Raw genomic sequence first — 24,564 nt, forward strand, 5'->3', positions numbered from 1 at the left:
TCATTTGGGAAATATAAGAGAACTGATAAACCCTGGCTTGTAAATATTGAGTGATGTAAATAATAATTTGGTGAAGTGGAGAGTCAAATAAAACAGTTATTGCTATTTTGCAGAATTTAAATCATCTTGTGTGCCGATTTAATGATTTGGTTTTATCCTCTTACTTGGTCATATATTTTGACGGCGAACCCTAGTCTACCAACTCGATAATCTAAACCGGTGAGGCGGAACTCCGGTGGTTTAGGCCTTTAAATTTTCCGCCTGGTGGCAGCGCTATTGAAGACGACCCGTGAGAGGACTTTAGGTCAGACGAGGTCTACATTTCCGCCACAGGTGAAAGACTTCTCTTGAAATATTATTCCATTAAATGCTTTAGAGAAAACATTAAAACAATTATCAATTCTCGATATCGAGAATTACAGATTTATTTTAAACACATATCATGACACGGCGAAACGTGCGGAAACAAGGGTGGGTTTCCCCGTTATTTTCTTCTGACTCCGATCGATTACCGATTAAGCCTAATTTTTCACAGGTTTGTTATTTTATATATAATAAGTTGTGAAACACGAAGTGTGGGCCTTGGACAATACTGTTTACCGAAAGTGTCAAATGGCTGCTCCCCGTCCAGAATCGAACATTATGTTAAACTTTCTTGCACATAAAAAAAAATGCATTTTGTCCTTACCCTACCCCCGCCGCCAAACCTACACGCAGCTCTCGTGAAACCTTTCAAACCACCCTCCACTTTCGGTTTCCAAAATCAATTGTGTCAATTTTTGGCGAGGTTTGTTGCGGGTGTGGCAGGAGATTTTGTCTTCCATTAAAATTTAATGTGAAACATAAACAACCTTTAGTATCAGTAGCCCACGTGACAATTAAGGGGTAATAAATTGTGATGGTTTTCAAAAAAGTGTTTATCTGTCCCATCGATCTCCCCCGCCCCGCCCTCCACAGCCCCTGCTTTAAAAATCAGCAGTGTATTTATGGCTTATTTATGCACTCTGCAAAACTAGGTAGGGCGCCCTCAACTGTTGATCGAGTGCCCAAAATGGCTGAATACAATAATTCGTTCGCCCTGTCACTTTTGTTTGTTGTCAGTTAATTTATAGTGTCAGCTTCTTTGTTTAGTGTAGCTGTCTGGCATGCCATGGAGCAGAGTGAAAGACGGAGACTCTGGGTTGGGAACATCGACGAAAAGATATCTGAGTAAGTAAAAGAAACCGTGGTCCACTTGTTCATTGTTGGTTCTGCTGATGATGTGCCAAAACTACTGCAGCAGCTCCTCAATCAAAGTGAAGGTCTCTGTTTTGTTATTCATTTGTTGCATACTACTACAATACATTACAGACTCTTTCTTTCATGTGTCTCTTTTTATTTACCGACTCTCTCACTCTGCTACCCCCATGCTCTGGAATGTTTTCTATGAATATTAATTTATGAATTAATCGTGGGCACACGTGCGCACCTGGTGCGCACTTGGTGCGCACAAGGTTTCACACCAGGAGTATTTACAAAAAGATACAATACAATTAAATTATAGAGACGCTTATATTTTCTTTTTCTTTTCTAGCGGTATAATAACAAAATGCACAACAGTCAAGTTCAAATTGGATAACAGTTAAAAAACAGGGACAACTTTCCGCATGGCGCCACCACTTTTTCACTAATTTTTACAAAAAGGGTTATCTCGTTGAGGTAAATTAGAATTAGATACTAAATTATTTCATATTTGATTCTATTGAATGAAAAAGTGGTGGCGCCATACGGAAACCATTATACAGACATAGCTTCCTCCATGCATAATAATTAATACCATCAATCAATGCATCATGAGGTTTTTAATGTGAACATTTGTTGATAAAAACTTTGGCGCAATGGCAGGGGCCTAGCCCTATATAGGACTCTTTCTCTGTACACAGGAACAGAGTCCTAAGTATTGAGGCCCGTTTCTGGGGCGGAAAAATTTCACAGCTTCATAACTTAAATCTTACCTGCAACAAGCCACTAATTTCAACAGATTCACATTCCATGACGGCATACATTTTTCTGCGGTGGGTTTTGGTCCTCATATTTTCCTCACAAATCCGTCATTCTCGTGAAATAATGCAGCTTCCAACGTTAAAAAATTCCTGTTTCGATCGTTTTCTCACAGTGTTGTCTGTTGTCGTGCGTACGCGTATACATTCGCGTGCAAGACGCATGATGCAAGCCTAGACGCATGAATTCTTGGTCACCGTATCTTGACTGCACACAGCGTTAACAACACAATTCAAAATGTGCGCGTACGAACAAAAATGGGAATTCCTTATTGTTGGGAGCTGCATTATTTCATGAAAATTATGGATTTGTGAAGAATATATGACGATCAAAACCCACCGCAGAAAAACATATGCTGCCATGGAATGTGAATCTGTTGAAATTGGTGCTTTCTTGCAGGTAAGATTTGAGTTATGAGGCTGTGAAAATTTTCCGCCCCAGAAATGTACCCTGATGTCCAGGACGTCACTGTAATACAAAACGAAAGTGTAAGGCCGCCAGGGCTAGCAGGGGCCCTGCTTTAGGCATCGGACTCTGTCAAATTTTATTTATGCAACGGAGAGAAGTCCCACCGGTAGGTGCTAGACTGTACGATTAATCTAGTTGCGATAACGTAACCCTCCTTCCGACGGCGGAGTCGGGAGGAGGGTTACGTTATCGCAACTACGATTAATCATTTGTATCAATTCAAATGTCGTTTTTCTACATTGTGTTGATTATATTCATATGATACTTTGTCAAAACCTTAGACATACGTATACAACTTAATTTGGATTCCCTTCTTTGGTAAAAAAAATTTCAGAGGTTGGTTGGATGGTAAGTTGATTGAAAATTACAATATATCGGAATGAGTGATGGAAAGAATTCTGTATCCTGCCACCACTTTTTCACTCATTTTTACCCTTTGAGTAATTAGATACTAATTTATTTCATAACGTATGAAAAAGTGGTGGCAGTATACAGACATTTTTCGGAAAATAATTAACTCCTCCAATAATCAAATTATAGCATAATTTTGGTTATTGTCTGATTTATTAATTTTCCAACAGATACAGCTTGTTGAAGCTCTTGAGACGTCACGGTGAAATCGCACAATTTGACTTCCTTTTTCACAAGACGGGACCAAGCGAGGGCAAACCAAGAGGTTACTGTTTTGTCAGCTTTAAGACTCGGGAGGTAAGGCAATTGTTCCTGTCTTAAACCTCACCCTCGAAAATCCTCTTTCAGGAAGTTGTCAGAGCAAGTCTAGGTACTCTTTCCAGGAGGAAAAAACTAGGTACATATACTAGGTCCTTTTTTTCCGGAGTTACTTTTTTTCCCGGAAAAGAAACCAAGTAGGCCTACTTAAACCAATTTCTTTGTTCTTTGGCAAAACTAACCATTTACTTAATCTTTACCCATGTATCTTGAACTAGTTGTTTTCATTTGCATTTGTAGGAGGCTGAACATGCCATTCATGCTTTAGATGGTAAGCTGGCACTGAGCAAGAAACTTGCTGTGAAATGGGCCCACTCCCAGACATCAAGCTACAAGGTAAACACTGTGGTCCAATAATGTGCAAATTAAGGCAGTGGACACTATTGGTAATTGCTCAAAATAATTATTAGCATAAAACCTTACTTGGTAACAAGTAATGGGAGAGGTTGATAGTATAAAACATTGTGAGAAACGGCTTCATCTGAAGTGATGTAGTTTTCGGGGAAGAAGTAATTCTCCACGAATAAATTTGATTTTGAGTCATTAGAGTTTGAGGTCTCGAAATCAAGCATCTGAAAGCACACAACTTTGTGTGACAAGGGTGTTTTTTCTTTCATTAGTTTTCTTGCAACTTCCGACCAATTGAGCTCAAATTCCCACAGGTTTGTTATTTTATGCATATGTTGAGATGCAAATGAGAAGACTGGTCTTTGACAATTACCAATACACTGTACACGTTTGGCAAACACTCAATATTAGCATAAAAACTTACTTGGTAAAAAGCAACAGAGAGCTGTTGATGGTATAAAACATTGTGAGAAACAAACTCCTCTGAAGTAATTTAGTTTTTGAGAAAGAGGTAATTGCTCACTAAAATATTTGATTCTGAAAAAAACTTCAGAACAGGTCTGAACTTGTTTTCAGATCTGAACTGATGCCTTTCTCAGGTATCTTAAAGCAAAAGAACTTGTGCAACAATGGTGTTTTTTCTATACGTCCGTGTATTGCATTGTTATGACTGAGACGAAAGTTTCCGGATCCGTTCGTGCGCGTATAGTCTTGGTGCAAGACGTTTTCATTTGCCTTTCATACACAGCGCGAGCAACTCGCTGACATCACCCGTAACGAGAAACGTCTTTCACCAAGACTGGCGCGTAGTATCCAAAAACAACCAGTTATAAACAGAGCTTTAAACATCCCCACGTGACGCGCTCTCCACCAATAGGAATAGCGAAACTGTCTGAGGTATTTATAATGATACAAGTGTCAAGTCCGGGACTCAAACCTAATGTACACTCTGCTAATCAGAATCACCATATCTTAAGTCCGGTGTGCTTGACCCCTCAGCCACGACGTGTCAAATCTTGAAATTACATGAATCTCCAAGAATGAATGAGTTATTGTTTAAAATTGTTCTTTCTTTTTTGTACTAGACACAAGAACAGCAGATCGAGGAAGACAAGAATACTCTTGCCCCGGACAAGCTCCCAAGTAGCTTTGGTGGTCATCAGGCTGCAGTGGCAGGCACAAGCACAAAGAAACACGCGTGCAAAAATAGGTAAACTTACAAAGTAAACTGTATTTACAAGTAAAACTGTTTGTATGCTTAACTCGTGTTGCATAGGTCATGTATTTTCTCTGCATGTAAACGGAATTCTCTTCTTCTTTTTTTGCCCCCCCCCCTAAACAAGGAAATTCCGTTTTTGTTTATCCCCCCCACTCCCAAAAAAGAAAAAAATAGCCCTATAATAGCGCCCCAGATTGCAGAGTAGGGCTTTTACCAAAGATAAATGTTACTTCATGCTCGCAAGTTTTGGAGCTCGCATGCTTTTTCGCTTTGCACTCAGAGTTCTTTTTATTTCCAACGCCCTATATCCCTTTAGAAGGGACTGTTGTTACTGTTATCCTGCTTATTTCTGCTCTGCAGACAACTTGTAAAAGGCAGTGGACACTTGGTGTTTACTCAAAATAATTATTAGCATAAAACCTTTCTTGATAGTGAGTAATGGGGAGAGGTTGATAGTATAAACATTTTGAGAAACAACTCCCTCTGAAGTAACAAAGTTTTCGAGAAAGAAGTAATTTTCCACTAATTTGATTTAGAGACCTCAGATTTAGAATTTAAGGTCACGAAATCAAGCATCTGAGGGCACACAACTTTGTGTGACAAGGGCGTTTTTTCTTTCATTATTATCTCGCAACTTCAACGACCAATTGAGCTCAAATTTTCACAGGTTTGTTATGTTAATGCATATTTTGAGATACACCAAGTGAGAAGACTGGTCTTTGACAAATACCAATAGTGTCCAGTGTCTTTAAGCAGCTCTTTGAAATTGGACACTGCACTGTTATTTTTTTTACAGCAATGATGCAAAGATCAGAGCCATCGAGAGTAAATTAAGACAGATGGAGCGTGCCAGCAATGACTTCAACATCGTACCAACGTACTCGGCTGCAAGCCAGCAGCAACCCAAAGGGAAAACTGATGCCAAACGGTCCAAACCATATGACAAGAGGTGACACCTATTCAGATGTGCAGTAACAACATGTGTTTAATAGGAGGGGCTCCAAGGTCAACTTCAGTCAGTGAAGATAAAGATAATATTTGATAGATGATAAATTTGCATCGGGGGTAAGGAATATTATTTGGTTTTACCCTTACACTGATGATTGTTGGGACTGTATACTTGGTAGTTTCTCAAGTTCTGTGAAGAAAAAAAATCGCAGGATTATACTTGGGTGGCAGTCACACCCAAACTAGGCTACCCAAGACCTTTGCCAATCTAGAACAGATGTCTTACCAACTAGACCACCGAGGTTGCCCGAAAGCTAGAGGCAATCTTGAAACTTTTTCCCCACTTTCACAAGGACTCTATCGATGGGAAAATGAGTGCATCACAAAATTGAATTCGATCTTGGAGCCCCGTCTTTAATAAGGTAAAAATAGGGTAGTTCTTAAACGTTTACAACCGGTAGGGTCGTATCGCACATCACCGAACCTGCAAGGTTTTAAACGGCATTTTAAGAGTGAGTCACTCCTCTTTTATTCCCATTCATAAATGCCTTTTTGGTTAAAAGGCGTAATAAAGTAAGAAACTCTGTAAAACTTATCCGTTTTCCGACGGGCTTGAGCTCTGTACGTCTGTGTGTTGCATTGTTATGACTGAGACAACAGTTTTCGGATCCGTTCGTGCGCGTAGTCTTGGTGCCAGACGTTTCTCGTTTTCCTTTCACACACAGCCCGAGAAACTCACCGACAGCGTCCCCATTGCCTGTAACTAGAAACGTCTTGAACCAAGACTAGCCTGCAGTATCCGAAAACAACCGATCGTCAACCGAGCTCCAACTGGTCATTATCAGCCGTTTAAACACCCCCACGTGACGCGCTCTCCACCAATGGGAATAGTGAAACTGTCTGAGGTATTTATGAATGGTTCATAAGAGTCCCTGATGTTCAGTTATTTGTGATATGTCAGAAGAAGTGCAATATGTACATAAGTGTAATTACTTAACCAGTTAGAAAATAGAATTAGCTGTTTGCAAATAACTTACCAACCCGTGACATTGTTTTACTAATTGCTCAAAACTACAGCACCTCAGCAAGTAAAATTTCAAGGTTTATATTCTGCTATCATGAATTTGAAACGGTGTAAGTTTTCTGTAAAACTGTGGACATTGTTTTTTGTGTTAAATAAAGTACCCCAATACTTTAAAGGTGCTAAACACGAATTATGAGATTTTTAAATTAAGCTTAAATTTTTTTATGTTTCCATAAATGCTTTTCTTAAGGAAGTACTTTTGAATTCACTTGGTGTGCATTGTCAAATGTTTCATTCAAGTTAAAGAAGCTGTATCGTCAATATGAACTCTCACCCAGTTAATGCTACACATGCTCTCTTTAAAGACATTGGACACCATTGGTAATTGTCAAAGACCAGTCTTCTCACTTGCTATATCTCAACATATGCACAAAATAACAAACCTGTGAAAATTCGAGCTCAATCGGTCGTCGGAGTTGCGAGATAATAATGAAAGAAAAAACACCCTTGTCACACGAAGTTGTGTGCTTTCAGATGCTTGATTTCGGGACCTCAAATTCTAAATCTGAGGTCTCGAAATCAAATTAGTGGAAAGTTAATTCTTCCTCGGAAACTACGTCACTTCAGAGGGCGCCGTTTCTCACAATGTTTTGTACTATCAACCTCTCCCCATTACTTGTTACCAAGTAAGGTTTTATGCTAATAATTATTTTGAGTAATTACCAATAGTGTCCATTACCTTTAAGCAGCTCTTTGAAACTGGACACTACACTGTTATTTTTTGGACCAATAGTAAAGGGTTTAACTAAATAAATTGGCGATCAAATTTATTATTTGTTTCTAGTCCATCCTCATATCAATGCAAACAAACAGAAAATGTTTCAGTTTTCTGAAAAACTTTGATAGCTTCGAGCTGTGTGATACTTCACCCCAATGCCTTTCCGACAAAACTCTGCTGTCATACCAAAACCAAACACAGTTAAGCCTCCCAAGTTGAAAATTTTAACGATCAATTATCACACGGGAAACTGACTGGGTAGCTATTAAATGATTTGGGGTTGAACAAAGAGAAATTGACTAGAATGAGATTTGAACCCATGACCTCTGGATTGACATGCTGTCACTTTACCAACTGAGCTATCTAGCCCTACGTTGGCAGTCTCCCTGTTTTGTCAATATCTTTGTTCGGGGTGCCTGTCGGAAGCAAACTGTTACCAAACTGCTCTGTTAGCCAGGTATTCACACCCAAATTTAAAGCCATTATACACTTTCGGTAAACAGTATCGTCCAAGTCCCACACTTCGTGTATCACAACCTATATATAAAATAAACCTGTGAAAATTTAGGCTCAATCGGTCATCGGAGTCGGGAGAAAATAACGGGAAAACCCACTCTTGTTTCCGCACGTTTCGCCGTGTCATGACATGTGTTTAAAATAAATCCCTAGTTCTCGCTATCAAGAATTGATATTGTTTTAATGTTTTCTCAAAAAGTAAAGCATTTCATTGACTAATATTTTAGGAGAAGTCTTTCACCATTACTTTCTGTAAACCCTGTAAATTATTTGTAAATCTGTGAATTTGTTTGTTTGTTTGTTTGTGTACCGAAAGTGTATAATGGCTTTAAGATACAACCTTTGAAGTGACTGCCAAAGGGTCACCTTAGAAAGGGATGCGACTTTTTATAGTAAAAAAAACAATCACAACAAAGATATTGACAAAATAGGGAGACCGCCAACATAGATCTGGCTCAGTTGGTAAGCGCCGGCACTTTAATTCATACAGAGGTCATTGGTCCAAATCCAGGGGTCGATTTCACAAAGAGTTAGGACTAGTCTTATCTCGAGTTAGGACGAGTTACTCATCCTAACTTAGGACTACCCATACATATTGTATATCTCCTAGGACTAGTCCTAAGTTAGGACTAGTCCTAACTCTTTGTGAAATCATCCCCAGTGCTCTAGTAAGTTTGTCTTTGTTCTACCCAGAAATATAAGTAGTATTTAAATAGCACAAGATTTGTTTATATATATTTGCAGAAACTCTGCTGACTGAAGAGAAAATAACTAGATGTAAAAAATATGTTTTTGAAAATTTTTCTTTTGACTGCCAGCAACAGCTACCCTGTAGATGAGTAGTATAGCTTTTTATATCATTGGATATCATTTATTTGTCTGTTTGACTGTAAGTTTATTAATTTTTACAAATAAACCGTTTAATTTTACTCCCTTTTTGCAAGAAGTGAGATGAAATGTTAAAATGCATTTTAATAATGTGTATTCCCCCCCACCTCTCCAATGAAAAACAAATAAATCCATAAAAAAATGTGCTTTAATTTAAATGTTAATTGTGGCAGAAGTGCATCTTTTATTTAGTTTATGTTTTAATTGTCATTCCGTTTCTTAAAGCAATTCTCGACCTTGGCCCAATTTCATGGCTCTGCTTACTGCCGAATTCTACGCTTTAGATCACTTTTCTCCGCTTATGTTGTGCAAGCGCCAAATTTTTGTGCTAGCGATTTTAATTGTCATGCCTTGTTTAAAGCAATTCTCGACCTTGGCCCAATTTCATGGCTCTGCTTACCGCCGAATTCTGCACTTAAGGTCACCCTTCTCCGCTTACGTTGTGCAAGCGCCAAAGTTCTGCCCTAGCTGTGTAAGCGTAGAATGCCTAGTAACCTGGGCCCAATTTCATGGCTCTGCTTACCGTAAGCACAGAATCGGTGCTTTACAGAAGCAGGGAATTCTGTGCTGACGCCAAGAGTGTTTCACGTGTTAGCGGGGAATTTTGGCTTCTGCGCGTGCGTATCCACATTATAGGCATTCTTCGCTTACAAGGCTAGCGCAGAAATTCGGCGCTCAGGTAAGCGGCGAATGGTGATCGTAAGCGCAGAATTCGGCGGTAAGCAGAGCCATGCGCCGATTATGTGCTTATACGGCTTTTAGCAGAGCTGGTGGGCCCATCAATTACCACGCGGCCGACTAGGCCTACAGACACTTGCTAGTTCCCGCACACTATAATTGATATAAATTGAAAATAAATGCATGCCAGGCAAAATTTCACCTGTAAGCACAAAAACCTTGCTAAGCACACAGAACAGTTTCGCATGGCAGGGACAGGTCACCAGCCAAAATTACATAATAATATTGGACCCCACTGCTCGCAATACAAAACTTGTGCACAAATGAATGCTGAATGCCAAACTAGTAACTAGTAACTAGTACCTGTTTGGCATTCAAATATCGAACCTCAACAAACGAGTAACCGAACCTACACTGCGTACCATTTTTTGTGTAAAGGCAGCAGTTATATATTATAAACAACGATGGACTCTATCTAAATGCATTGTAAGTTCTTTATTTTTCTACATTATTTAGAATGGTAAATGTACGTATACATCGGACAGGTCAAATTTTGCTTATGCTCGAGTTGCATTAAGAAGGGCATGATGGCCTCTTATCGCACGGCAGGTTGGCCATGTTTTGCTGGTGTGTGTGAAAAAAAACATGCACAACCACACCCCACACGAAAACGTACGGCTCCGGCTATCCACATGCCAGCTAGCTGCGCGCGTACACATTACACATGCACCGCGCTCTATTTTTGTCTGCCAAGCGAAGCACACGCCTTAAAACTAAGGACGATGTCTAGATTTAAAATTATCATTTCTGATGGCCATGTAATTTAGATTATTAACATACATGTAATCTACTTAAAATGCTGGAAAATATCCGGATTGGGGGGGGGGGGGGTTGAAAATGTAATTTATAATAAGGATAAGGGGAATCCCCTAAATTGTCTATCTAGACGAAGTAGAACCAGAGGCCTACAAATATACAAGGTTTTCCTGAAAACATACTGGGATATTCATGGTCAGGGTGCTACGCTAAACGCATAACACCAAGGCCGGTAGTTTTACCTTCAGTAAATTCTCATCATACATGTATCACTTGACTTTACAATTCTGGTAGTTTTGTGTTTGTGTATGAATGAACAGTCACAGTGAGGGTCCTACTAAAAGCATTTTTGAGGTATTTAAAACGTGTTGGCGGCGTGTTGGCGGCGCTCTGGACTTGTTGTCGGCGTTGTCGGCTTGTTGTCGGCTTTTAGTAGGACCGCACAGTGACTTTCGTGGGTACGGGACACTTCGGCACCTTGCAAACTCGGCACCAGCAAACTCGGCACTTCGCAAACTCGGCACCCACTCGGCACCAAGAATGTCGGCACCAAACAAACTCGGCACCGGCCTGTTTTGGTCCAACAAACTCGGCACCAAACAAACTCGGCACCGGCCTATTTTGGTCCACCAAACCAAACTCGGCACCAACAGCAAATACCAACCGAAGAGTACGTAGTAATAACACCATAAAAACTGGTTTGAATTTAGTTGAAATAATTAGTAGTTATGCTAGCTTATACGACCATAACCGGTTCCAAACTTTTGAAAAATTGGCATCGGAGATTTTTTTTGTCCCGGAAACTTTACGTCCGCACGTACAGTTTTTTTTTCTTTTTTTCTTTCACATCATGTTGGTGAAAGTGCATGAGTCGCTATGTGTTGATGTAATGGGCTTTGAAAATGTTAGCGTTTAGTTGAGAATGACTTTTTGATTTGAAGAGAGTGTGATTTGGGGGCGTGTTTTGCCTACATAACAGCCATCGGCCGTGGGGGGACTTTTGCCCCACCACACGGCGGCGGCAGCGACAGTTCAGCGTGCTCATCCGGTGTTTAGTGGAATCGTGAAATGTCTCAGCAGCCTTAAAGTGGGTTACGATCATCTTGTAATAAAACACAGTGCACGACAGTCTGTAACAGAAATTATTTACACGTACTCTTTATTTTTAATTAGTGTTTTATTGGATCAAAGTTTCGTGTAAATGTTCCCCAAAAATACTTGGACATCGAAATTACGTATTTTCGACTTCAAAACGTCTTCAAAAGTTTACACAAAATAAATTTTAATTATTTTGATACAGATCTTTGAAAAGGGCAACCTCACCATGACAGTGAAAATACATTATTAGGTATGTATCGTCGTCGGTACGACGTTGAACCCGTCGATACACACGACGAGGATCGGGATTTATTTGAGTTTCCAACTGGGTGCCGTGTTTGTAACCGTGGCAGATTGAGCGTTTTCAACCAGGTGCCGAGTTTGTAGTTGTACATGTGCCGAGTTTGTGGGTGCCGAGTTTGCAAGGTGCCGAGGTTGTGGGTGCGGAGTTTGAGAGGTGCGGAGTTTGCTGGTGCCGAGTTTGCAAGGTGCCGAAGTGTCCGGTATTCCCAATCACTTTCCTTGATCATGGAGATGGTCTGATAAAATGTTTTCTTTGAATTCTGTGTAGTAAAGGAATGAATGAAGAATTTGTTTATAGGCCTTGTTAAGTTGTATTGTACCCATGCAGTTAATACAAAAATGAGATATGAGTGTTTGTCAAAATTAAAGTCACTGGACACTATTGGTAATTACTATAAAACAAAAATTAGCATAAAAACTTTCTTGATTTCCAACGAGTTATTGGGTAAAAAACATTGTGAGAAATGATTCCCTTGGAAGTAAAGTAGTTTTCGAGAAAGAAGTAATTTTCCACAAATTTTATTTTGAGACCTCAGATTTAGATCTTGAGGTCTCAAATTCAAGCAATGTGTGACAAGGCTGTTTTTTCTTCCATTATTATTTCGCAACTTCGATGACCAATTCAGCTCAAATTTCCCAGGTTTGTTATTTTATGCATACAGTAGAGATACACTGTATCTAGTCTTTGACAGTTACCAGTAGTGGCCAGTGTCTTTTGAGACAGTTAGTTCAAATGTAATTTTTTGTATTTTGCGAATTCTGTTCAGTAGGCCTACTGGAATGAATAAAACAAATGTAGGCCCTTCCCATCATACAAATGAGATCAATCTTAGTTAGAGTGTTTGTGAAAAATTAAGACAGTTCAATTTTTAATTTTTGTAATTGTCAAAGACCACTCTTCTCACTTGGTGTATCTCAACAATGCACAAAATAATAAACCTGTGAAAATTTGAACTCAATTGGCATCAAAGTTGTGAGATAATAATGGAAGAAAAAACACCCTTGTTACACCAAGTTGTGTGCTTTCAGATGCTTGATTTCAACAACAGGTCTCGAAATCAAATTTATGGAAAATTACTTCTTTCTCGAAAACTCCGTTACTTCAGAGGGAGCCGTTTCCCACAATGCTTTATATGTACTATCAACAGCTCTCCATTGCATGTAAACAAGTAAGTTTTTATGCCAAGTGCCTTTAACAGAGACCAATAGTACAACGCTACTGTGACTCACCAACAAACTCTGTGGCAAAACTGAAAGGTAAACAACGGTGGTTTTGAAGACAGGAAAAAATAGTGTCATTAACTGTCAGCTTTGTTTTTCTAGATCTCTGCTTGTAAACAAGGTACAGTGTAGGCCTATGGTTTGGAAGGAAATGTGCTCTTACGTATTGCATATACATGTATGACTTAGACTAAAAGCCACATATCCCTACTACGTGCATGAATGTTTACTAATATTAGCCAAATGCAGACTTGCAACATATTGTACATTTGAAAATTGCCTACATTTTTAGTTTACCTACTGTAATTTTTACTTATAAAGACAACTACAAAATAAAATGTATGGTCTTGCTTAGATTGAATTCTGAGTACTATTAGATTGATGAAGAATACTTGATACACATTTATAGGTCCATTTCATGAATGACCTTCTTTTGACCTCCAGCCAAGGCCAAGGCTGCACTACTCAAATAATGTCATTCCATTACGGTCTATACACAAAGTGAACACTTTAATTACCAAATAAGGCCTAATTGCTATAGACTACCGTACCATCATCTATTCAAATTTGAGGATGCAGACACAGTTTTCCCTAGGCTAAACATCTGTCGTCACACTTCGATGCTCTGAATAATGCCAGACTGGATGCTGCCAGATGTACCTGTGACATTGCATTCATTTCATGCAGAGATTCGCAGTCAAATCACATGTGCACATTTACTGCTGGAGCTTGGGTGGCACGGTTGGCTTGTGCGTAAAGCGCTCGCCTCTCACCAAGGTGACCCCGGTTCGATTCCCGGCTGGGGCCGTATGTGAGTTGAGTTGTGCGTTGGTTCTATGCTGTGCCACAAGGGTTTTCCAGACCATTCGGTTTTCCTCCCTCGGGAAAAGTCAAACACTTTCGATCTTGGCTGTGCTCCATGGTCATAATGTGGCTGGCAGCCAAAGGCGCCCTTGAAGCCTGCGTTCGAACACATTGTAGCCGCGTCCTTCGTAATTCAGCTCTTAGCTGCGAGTAAAGATGATTAGCCCCCCACAATTATTATATTGTTTCATTAGAGTTTCATCTTATTGCAATCTCTTGAAGGAATTACAAGGATGCAGCAACTCGGGAAGGACGTAGGATCAAGACCAAGAAGACACTGAAGGAAAGAGTTGCTATTCCCATCTCATTCTTAGTGACAATCTCCTGGAGCAATGAACATGCGGTTTATCACGAGTCTCTGGATCTGTGGCATCCTCATCATGTTACTCTGTGAGACAGATCTTTGTCTTGAGTGTAAGTTTTTCGTTCTTTTTTTGGTCAACATTTTTCGGAAAGAAAATGTTTCTTAATTCTGAAAAGAACTTCTCAATTTAATACAAAACTACTTAACAGGCACTCAGGACACTTTTGGTTCTGGGCGTGAGTAATAATAATATCGAAGTCTTATATATAGCGCACGTATCTACCAAACAAGGTACTCAAGGCGCTGAGTATATATACAAACTTTCAGAAAGATAAGTTATTGCAGTGATGAATTCTGAGACCCAATTATTTAGCACCTTTTAAGGGTTTACAAGGTGCTACGGCGCAATAAGCAGCCACAACCAGGAACGCCGGGGCGAACCCCTTCTCTTTTCGATAAGTGCACTGGGTTCTTTTACATGCGTTACACAACACATGAGACCAACGGCTTTACGTCCCATCCGAAGGACGAAGCAATGGTTAAGTGTTTTGCTCAAGGACACAGTGTCACGGCTGGGGATTCGAACCCACACTCTGCTGATCAGAAACACCAGAGTTTGAATTCGGTGCTCTTAACACCTTGGCCACGACACTTCCACGTAATGGAGAGCTGTTGATAACGGTTTTTAAGAAAGAGGTAATTAGGCGTACTCGCTGAAATAATTTGAATGAGAAAGATTTGGTTCCTGAAGCCTTTCTCAGGCGTCTGAAGCTTGCACACAAATTTTTGCAACAAGGGCGTTTTTTCTTTCAATATTTTCTTGCAACTTCAAAGACCTAATAAGCAAAAACTTCCATAGTTTTGCCCATTTGATGCATGTTGGGATACACCAAGTGTGAAAACTGATCTTTGACGATCACCAAATTTGTCCTGTACCTTTAAAGGTAGGGTTAACTTGTGGTCATTACTCCACAATGTAATGACCATAGAGCACTGGATAACTGTTGATATTATAAAACATTGCTGGATAGACTGTCTTTGAAGTACGTAATGTAATTTTAGATTAAATTGTATATTTTCACCAAGAAAACGCTTTATAAGAGGCATCTGAAAGCACACAGTTCTCTGCAACAAGGGTGTAACTTCTTTCATTATTTCATGATCGATTGAGTTCAAATGTTTTCATTCTCTCTCCTTCTGTTCTTTCACAGGTCCTGTGCAACTAGAACCACAGTTTCTGCAACCGACAGTCGCTCGTTTGGAACTTTTCCCTGAAAACAGCACGGAATTGATATGTGAAGTCCAACGGGATCTTAGTTCCTGCAATCTTGATCCAGGGGTTAGTCTTATCTCACTTTATAACAGACCTGGAATTTCATTTTTGAAAGGGCAAGGCCATTTTCATTTTGCGAAGGGCACTTCCATTGGAAAATCTTAAAGTCAACGGGAAGGGCACCAAGACCAGGGGCAAATTGTAATTCCAGGTCTGTTATTGCTGTAGTCATTGTAATGAGAGATTTACAGAAACATTATAGTGGCATAGTATTGTATCCACCTCCTCTCAAAATGGCGTATGGATTTTGGATGTCTTGTCTAAACACCTCCAAAAAGAATCGGGTTAAATTCATCTTTTCCTCGACTCTCGCTGATTTGTTATTGATTTTTTTTCTTTCTTTTTACTGAAGGTAGAGCCAAGGTACGGCTTGCAGATCTGGTGGTGTAACTCAACCGACAAAAGCTGCTACAACTCGCCCCTACCAGAGCCACTACCCCCTAGTCCCCCCTTTCTAAAAATGGACCAGAGCGAACTGAAAAACGCTTCGTCCTTGACGTCTACCCTAAGGCTGGACAACATGGCGGAGAGCCGCTTGGGTCGGTACTACTGCGTGGCGCACAGTGAGGATCAATATACGACAGCGACTCCTGGATACGCGGAAGTGTTCATAGACATTCAAGGTACTCGTAAAAAACTTTTTCTGAGATTTTATTTTAATTTGTTCATTTAACGTGTCTGGTTGTGAAGTAAGCCTGGGCGTCTGGTGCAACTAGTGTCCAAAATCGTGACTATTGATTGCTTAGTTCAACCATGACACACTTTGGAAAAATAGAATGTGCCAATGATCATCTCCGAAGTCATAATGTGTAAACAACTTGAAGCAATCAGTGTTTGTCCCAAGTAGAGGTATTTTGCTATACTTGAAATATTCTCCCTCATTTTTATGGGCCAATTAAAAACCATACTCACTGGATTATTTATTCATAGATAAGTCGCCTGTACGCATTACCAACTATACCAAAATCCCGATGGATCCGATCAACGGTTCACCACTGACACTCAGTTGCTCAGTAGTGGGATACCCTACGCCCAAAGTCACATGGGAGAAGAACAGCAAACCAATCCCCGGCCACGAAAATAGCACGTACTTTGTGAAGAACGTCACGGCTGACGATGCTGGGATCTACGTCTGCATCGCCCAGAATGACTTTTATAAAGTCAGGTCTGGAGAGATGACGGTGAAAGTGAAAGAGAGCTACCATGGAAGTGAGTGTAGAAACCTGTAGCTGAGACTTATAAAAGCACTGAATGGACATCTTTGGTATTTGTCAAAGACCAGCATTTTCACTTAGTGTATCTCAACATATCCATAAAATTAATATATCCATGAAAATTTTGAATCAATTGGTCATTGAAGTTGCACAAGCACAATGGAAGAAAAAAACACCCTTGTTGCACAATTGTGTGTTTTCAGATGCCTGGCTTTAGGCTTCAAGTCTATAAATATATGAGTGAGAAATTACTCGATCAAAAACTACGTTACTTCAGAGGGAGCCGTTTCTCACATTGTTTTATACTATGAACAGCTCTCTATTGCTTGTTACCAGTTTTTAGCCCAACAACTAAATTAGTAGTTACCAGTAGTGTCCATGCCTTTAAGCATGTAGAGAAAGGCCCATGAAGACAGGAATTGTTGTTCTACATGTTCTATGCACAGTTCTATGTTTGTCACAGTAAATCAAATTGGGAAAAAAGAATATTGCCATGGCAATGTTTGATATATTATTCTAAATATTATTTCCTCTTGTATTTTCTTTGTTTGATTTGTTCGTCTAGACGACATTGCAGTGACAGTGGTCCTTATTTGTGCAGCAGCAATTTGTGTTGTCTGTCTCCTGGTCATCACCTGGCGATTTAAAAGTAAGTGCCTCCCCTTGCAGAACTATAATCGTGCTCTACTGGTTTGTGTTGGCTTGTGCGTAAAGGCTCGCCTCTCACCAAGGTGACCCCGGTTAGATACCCGGCCAGGGCCATATGTGAGTTGAGTTGTGCGTTGGTTCTCTGCTGTGCCACGAGGGTTTTCCCAGACCTATCTGGTTAATCCTGTATGGAAGTAGACAATTTTTTTGTCTTGTTTTACCAACGTGATTGTCCGGTAGCTTGTGGCGGTTCGAATCCTATATTTTATGGAAGGAGAAAACAATTCTATTCTTATATTTTTTTTTTGGCAGAGCTGTGGCGGAATGGTCAGTGCTGCCCAACGCATAACATCTCCATAATTGGGAATAACAGCACTGCAATCCAAGCGAACACTGTCACTGTGGTTCATCATCAGGCCCCAAGTCCACACCGAACTTGTAAGTTCCAAGCATAGAGCTATATATATTGACTAGAGCGCTAACACCCCGTTATACACACACTAAGGTTTTGAAGCCATGTGGGCGCATCCATGTTTTATGTACAAATCAATACAAAAGCTTGAAATTTTGTACGGCAATTGTACAGCTATTTGCATGATAGTGCGTTTATTCTTTTCTAAGTGTCATCGAACCAAAAAATGCAGCAAATGTGAACGCACAATCTGCTGATGAGCGTACAAAACTGCGAGCGTCATGTGCGTCATGTTTAAAAGGCGTATATATTTTTTGTAGTACGTTAATCAAGTCGAACTTACGGTTTTCGTAGCGCGGGCGTGCACGAATGGGCAGTCGCGTACGAAAGCGCACATGCCGAATTAAAAAAAATCGCAACAATGTGTGTTCTCTTAAAAATTAAAATCGTTCCGTAGTCACGCAACACATCAAACATGTCTGCGCTCAGGGTGGCTTCAAAAAGCGGAGCAAGTTAGCGCTCTAGTCAATATACATAGCTCTATGGTTCCAAGTCTAATGAACCAAACGAGTGATTCACAATCATGACAATAGGGAGGTTTTAGCTGCTCGTTATGCGAGCGAAAACGTGATTTTCAGAAAATTGTGTTGTTTCAAGATGAGGTCGCCACTTTGGGTTTATTTCATGCTCGCCGTGACGTATCCTTAAAACATGAGATTTTTACAACAACATTTTCTCATGTTCATGTTTATGATTTTGCTCGCGTAACGTGCAGCTAAACCTTCCTAATACGGTGCACTACCAAATCGACCTCGTTTCCAGGCGTTTACCTGTATATTCCACAAGGGGAAAAGAGATACAGAGTGAAAAGCGTTTTGAACCCACGACCCTTGCACTGCTTGCACTACTCTAGAATGGCAAGGGTCGTGGGTTCGAATCCCAGCCAAGTAATATGCCTGTGATATTTTTTCATAGGACTCAAGGAAAGTACTGAGTATGTTTACTGAGTACATATAGAGAGCTAACACACATCGGTGTATGGGTCAAAAACCAACATTTAATAAGGTTAAACATGGTAGTGGTGCATTCTAACGATCCATTATTTACATGAATTTCTTCTGTTATGGCAGTCGAAAATATCAAAATTAACATATTGACTCAATTTTAATTTGTATTTTAAGTGGCATCTTTTGTTTCTTGCTTTCTCCAATTCCATCTTCGTTATCTTCCAACCTCCATTAACAAAAAACCTAAAACCTAAACCCCAAATCTTTTGTTTTTTGCCTTTTTTAATTCCATGTGCGTTACCTTCACCCCCAACCTCAACAAATTAAATGTTTACAAAACGAACTAAAATTCAATTTGTTTCTGGCCTTCTCTATATCCATCGGCAACCTTCCAACCTCCCCCCCCCCCCCAAAATAAAAACACACAAAAAACAAATCAACATTCAACAACCTGAAACTAAAATCCGAAATGGATTTCCAATACCACTTTCAACCATTAACATGCATGTTTACTACATGTATTTTTTTATTTTATATTCGTTCCTACCCGTTTCTTTGTTAACCTTGCATCAACATTCTATACCAAATCTCCAAACTTCCTCGTCCTTCTTTTCATCCTAACATCCATCACATCCCCCTCATCTGTAAAACTACATATCAACTCATTCTCTGCATATCGCTTGATTTATTTCCCATCGTCTCAACCCACCTCACTCCTGGCACCTCAACTAAAACAAAACTAAAACACCACAGCTATGCATCAGGAGCGACGGTCATTTCTACATTTGCATGACATATTCATCCACAACCACAGCTCCGACGTCCACTTTGCTGAGCTAATCCGCTCCAACCTACAAGAGCGAGAGAGCCATCTAAACATCGGGTTGTGGTCGGAGGTGGAGCGACCCGATCGCTCGTCCAGCCGCAACAAACTCCTGCGACTTCGCCTCCTCAACTGCTCTCGTATCGTGATCATCACCTCGGAGAATTACCTGAAACACACCTACCATAGCTTCACGAGCGCCATGGCCAAGAGTCGAGTCAGCTCCGAGTCCATCCGAAGAAAAATGATCATTGTCCGAGTTCTAGAAGAGGACAAGATACCGAGGAGTCTCTGTCAAGATATATTGGCGTCTCTCGATTATAACGTGGAAACGGATAGTTGCTACTTCTGGCCGAAGTTCATGAAAGTTGCCATACCGGATCAAAGTGAACTACTCTACTGGGCATGAACATCAGCTAGGGGTCGTTCGCTGCAACAGACGTTTTGGGTACAGTGCCTACCCTTCAATCATTGTAGTTCTGTGATTTAGTAAAGTCATTGATGGTATGAAGTTGCATCGCCTGCTTTTTTTTTGCTGGCAGGCTTCGTGCCTGAAGCCATACTCGGATTCAAACTTTTTTGAGAAAAAAATTACCAATTTGCTAAAGCTACATTACATAACGTTTTATAGTATCAATAGCTCTCCAATGCTCTCCATCCAGTAACATTGTGTGGTCTTTATATTTTGGAGTAGGCCTACATGTAATTACAAAGGTATATCCTGACTTTCACGTTCAGCTCAAATGGAACTGAGGTCATACTCATGAGTTTGTTCGTTTGTTTTTTCTTTTTCTTTTCTAGTATGCATGTCATTCGCAATATTTTATAACAATTTCAGTACATCATTGATATAAGGAGTTATGGCCGTTCACGTTTTCCAATGTTTTCTAAGCTCGTTCAAACAGATTCTGGTGACATAATAATAAGTTGAAGTCTTTTGTATAATAAATGCATTTCAACGTTTCAAGTCAGTTTTAAAACCTCAATGTTTAGTATGCCACTAGTGAATGTTCAAACTCATTCACAAAACAGATGAGTAAAACCACAAGGGAAACTGACTCGTATATTCAAAAATCACTTTATATCACAACATATGCATAAAATAAACATGTGTAAATTTGGACTCATAAAATTGGTCAATGAAGTTGCAAGAAAATAATGAAAGGGAAAAACACCCTTGTTGCACATAAAATTGTGTGCATTTCCTCAGATGCCTGAGCAAAGGCTTCATGTCTGAAGCTTTTATCAGACTTTTTGGGGAACAGGCATGTGAGTAACTATCCATGAAAAAAAAAAAAAAGAGAAAACCGGGTAAGAAAAAAAGAGGAAAAGATTTTTTTCCTATACTTTTGTACACAGAAAGTAAAGTAAAAAAGGGGAAAATCAAAACCAAAACAGAGGAAATTAGCTGAAAAGAGGAAGTCTCACATGCCTGCGGGGGAAAAACAATTTTTTTGGGGGGGAACAACAATGTTTTATAATATCAAAAACTCTACAGTGCTCTTTAACAAGTAATTTTTAAAGGTCATCAGTTTTGGGAATACTTGAAGGCAGTGGACACTTTTGGTAATTACTCAAAATAACTATTAGCATAAAAACTTACTTGGTATCGAGCAATGGGGAGAGGTTGGTAGTATAAAACATTGTGAGAAACGGCTCCCTCTGAAGTGGAGTACTTATCAAGAAAGAAGTAACTTTCCACGAATTTGATTTCAAGACCTCAGATTTAGAATTTGAGGTCTCGAAATCAAGCATCAGAAAGCATACAACTTCGTGTGACAGGGGTGTTTTTTTCTTTCATTATCATCTCGCAACTTTGACGACCTATTGAGCTCAAATTTTCACAGGCTTGTTATTTTATGCATATGTTGAGATACACCAAGTGAGAACAGTGGTCTTTGACAATTACCAAAAGTGTCCAGTGTCTTTCAAAGTACACCCTGCCTTTTAATTGAAATATTCCTTTTTTAAGTTATTGTGATTTGTAAAATCTGTGAGTAATTATTGTATATACTTGTATCTGCTTTTAGGTGCCTGGTAAAGGAAGGGTCATAGCTTGGTTTCTGTCAATGTAATCCTGATTAATAGGTCAAATTATCACTAAAGAAATAATATAAGTCACACGTGAAAGTTTCAGCTCAATACCACGTCTACTTTTTCCGAAAACTGACGAACAAAACCTGTCCAACATTTTAATTATTACAGGGATGTGATAGGCTGTTTGACCAAAAAAACCCAGAACTATGGACGCAAAGCGAAAAAAAGTTGAGAGCACGAAGCCTTCTTACCTTATCTTTGGTTTAAAACGCTCACTGTTACGATTTTTATTGTTTTATCTTCATGTTTTTATTAATTTAAAGGAACACGTTGCCTTGGATCGGTCGAGTTGGTCTCTGGAAAGCGCTTGAAACCGTTTGTTATGAAATGCATATTGTTAGATAGATAATTTAAAAGTAGAATATAATGATCCACACAAACATGCCTCAAAATTGCACGGTTTTCCTATTACCTCGCAAACTAACACGGTCAACAATTTTGTGGGGTAAAAATTTTGACTCCACAAAATGGCCGATCGTATTTCAAGGCATGTTTGTGGGGATCATTATACTCTATGTACTTTAAAAATAGAGCTAACCATATGCATTTTATAACGAATGGTTTCAAATGCTTTTCAAAGACCAACTCGACCGATCCAAGGCAACGTGCTCCTTTAATTCATCCTTGTTTAGTGAGGCCACAACGGGTAACCAAATCTATGGCCGTAGCATTTGGAACAAACAGACTTTAGCTGACATACTTATACTGATTTCTTGTCACCAGGGGCACTTCAGACAAAACAATTTTGCATGATGCTTGCTACCATTACCATATTTTTTAACAAGCAGACTTTCGGATAAGAATTGAAAAAAAAACCACTTATACATTGAGGTCATTACCAAGGTATGACCCTACCTTTAATATTGCGATTCTAATATTTAATTGTGCTTGTTGAGTAAATTATATAAGGCAGCACTATATAAGCATGTCTTATGAATGGTTTTATAATGATTGATATATAAACAAGAATATTTTATGTATAATTGTGCATTGATAGTGATAAATTTAACCTTTTTTAAAGTTGCCAAAATGTTTGTAAGGGGCAACAAGTTTTTTTTCTTCTGATACTCTGGTTACGTTTTGTAACACAAAACACAATGTCCACAGATTTACATTAAACTTAGACCGTTTGAAGATAATGATAGTAGAAAGCGTACCTTAAAATATCACTTGCCGAGGTGCTGTAGTTTTTGAGAAATGAGTAAAACAATGTCATAAAATATGTTTTAACATGCTAAAATAATTTTGGTCTCATGATCACTGAAAATTATTTTCATGACATTGTTTTACTCATTTCTCAAAAACTACAGCACCTCAGCAAGTAATATTTTCAGGGAAGCTTTTTACCATCATTATCTTCAAACTGTGCAAGTTTAATGTAAATCTGTGGACATTGTGTTTTTTGTCCTACAAAAAGGACCCAGGGGTCGATTTCACAAAGAGTTAGGACCAGTCCTAACTTAGGACTAGTCCTAGGAGATATACAAATTGCATGGATAGTCCTAAGTTAGGACGAATAACTGGTCCGAACTCGAGATAAGACTAGTCCTAACTCTTTGTGAAATCGACCCCTGACCCTTTAAAAAAGTTTTAATTTCTTTTGAAAGATTTCAAGGAGTGCCAAGGTGGAGGGACAAGGTGCACAAGGCAATTTTCTACTGCTACCATAGACCTTTTGTGCAAATGCCCATTGCGCAAGTGCTTACTGTTGAATACGGTGCATGTTGGTGTAGCTAGCAATAAAACTTGATCGCTAGACCAGCATGGGCCTCATTCCACGTTTAACACATGTAACAAGTATTTGCAATGTCTTTGAAGTTATCAAAGTTTTGCGTCTCAACAATTTGGGGTTTAATTAGGTTAAAACTACTGTTTCTTGCCAAAAAATTTCTAGAAATTGTAGCATTTGATGATGGAGGTATGTTGCTGTAAGAACCAGTCATCATAGTGTTAAAGTCGTGTCCAAATTGGTGACTACAGCTAGATTTCTGTTTCATCATGTGTTGAGGTATAGAACATTCTTAGCAACAGCCAAAGCCGTAGCTGCCTATTTGGATACGGCCGTAACCAGGGCCCCAATTTCTTAAAGCCTGTAAGCACAAGCATGAAATTTCCTCCTTAATAAAAAACAGGATTACCAACCAAACTTCCATGTGATTTTCAGGATAAGCAAACAACAGCTGAATGCCAGTAACAAGCAATTTTTGTGCTTACAGGCTATATGAAATTCGGCCCAGAGTATGGTGTAATTTGGGCTGGTAACTGGCTTCTGCTAAGCAATACTAAGCTTGGGGCACCTCAATCTCACCAACAGGGACAAGGTTTTGTGGATCCTATAGGCCGTGCAAGTGTCACGTGTATCGAAACAGAGAACACATTGATTTCTGAAATCAAATCTTCCTTTTACCAATTTTATCTGAAAGTATCTGAACAACAAAAATGCTCATTACATTTTTTAATAAAATGAGTTTTAGCTTTTAGCAAAATCATAACTCTGGGACAAGGATGCTTATTAGACCTTAATTTTTTAGAAACCCCTTTTGTATTAAAATCCACATCTGAATAATGAGCCATTTAACAAAATTAACACGCGACACCTCAACAACCATAGATCGTAATGGTCCCGGAAGTCAGAATATGCGCGAGACTTGCACAGTCTATTGCATTAGTACAGTTTTATCGTATTGCTTTCAAAAGGGAACTAGCCACAGGTATAAGGGTAAGGCTAAATAAATAAGACAACGGCATACTAAAACAACCAAATAAAAACAGTCTAACAAACATGGCA

At 39.4% G+C, this 24,564-nt stretch overlaps 2 protein-coding genes across 5 annotated transcripts; both read left to right on the top strand.

Annotated features, from left to right (window-relative positions):
* The first annotated feature begins 1,045 nt into the window (after nt 1–1,045).
* On the top strand, nt 1,046–9,116 carry LOC139945484 (probable RNA-binding protein 18). Its single transcript, XM_071942840.1, has 5 exons — nt 1,046–1,209; nt 3,090–3,216; nt 3,478–3,573; nt 4,671–4,795; nt 5,601–9,116. The coding sequence occupies exons 1-5, from the start codon at nt 1,151–1,153 to the stop codon at nt 5,755–5,757; spliced, it is 564 nt and encodes a 187-aa protein (XP_071798941.1). The 5' UTR covers nt 1,046–1,150; the 3' UTR covers nt 5,758–9,116.
* A 919-nt stretch (nt 9,117–10,035) lies between these two features.
* On the top strand, nt 10,036–24,562 carry LOC139944915 (uncharacterized). 4 transcript variants are annotated; one of them, XM_071942088.1, is made up of 8 exons: nt 10,036–10,122; nt 14,161–14,352; nt 15,454–15,581; nt 15,928–16,198; nt 16,506–16,784; nt 17,355–17,438; nt 17,750–17,875; nt 19,610–24,562. In XM_071942088.1, exons 2-8 carry the CDS (start codon nt 14,271–14,273, stop codon nt 20,086–20,088), a joined length of 1,449 nt encoding a protein of 482 aa, XP_071798189.1. In that variant the 5' UTR covers nt 10,036–10,122; nt 14,161–14,270; the 3' UTR covers nt 20,089–24,562. The 4 variants fall into 4 exon arrangements, with proteins under 4 accessions (XP_071798189.1, XP_071798193.1, XP_071798192.1 ...); XM_071942092.1 differs by lacking the exon at nt 10,036–10,122 and adding an exon at nt 10,867–10,884; XM_071942091.1 differs by lacking the exon at nt 10,036–10,122 and adding an exon at nt 11,782–11,800.
* Nucleotides 24,563–24,564: the final 2 nt, after the last annotated feature.

The sequence above is a fragment of the Asterias amurensis genome, chromosome 12, assembly GCF_032118995.1.
Source record: "Asterias amurensis chromosome 12, ASM3211899v1".
Lineage (NCBI taxonomy): Eukaryota > Metazoa > Echinodermata > Asteroidea > Forcipulatida > Asteriidae > Asterias > Asterias amurensis.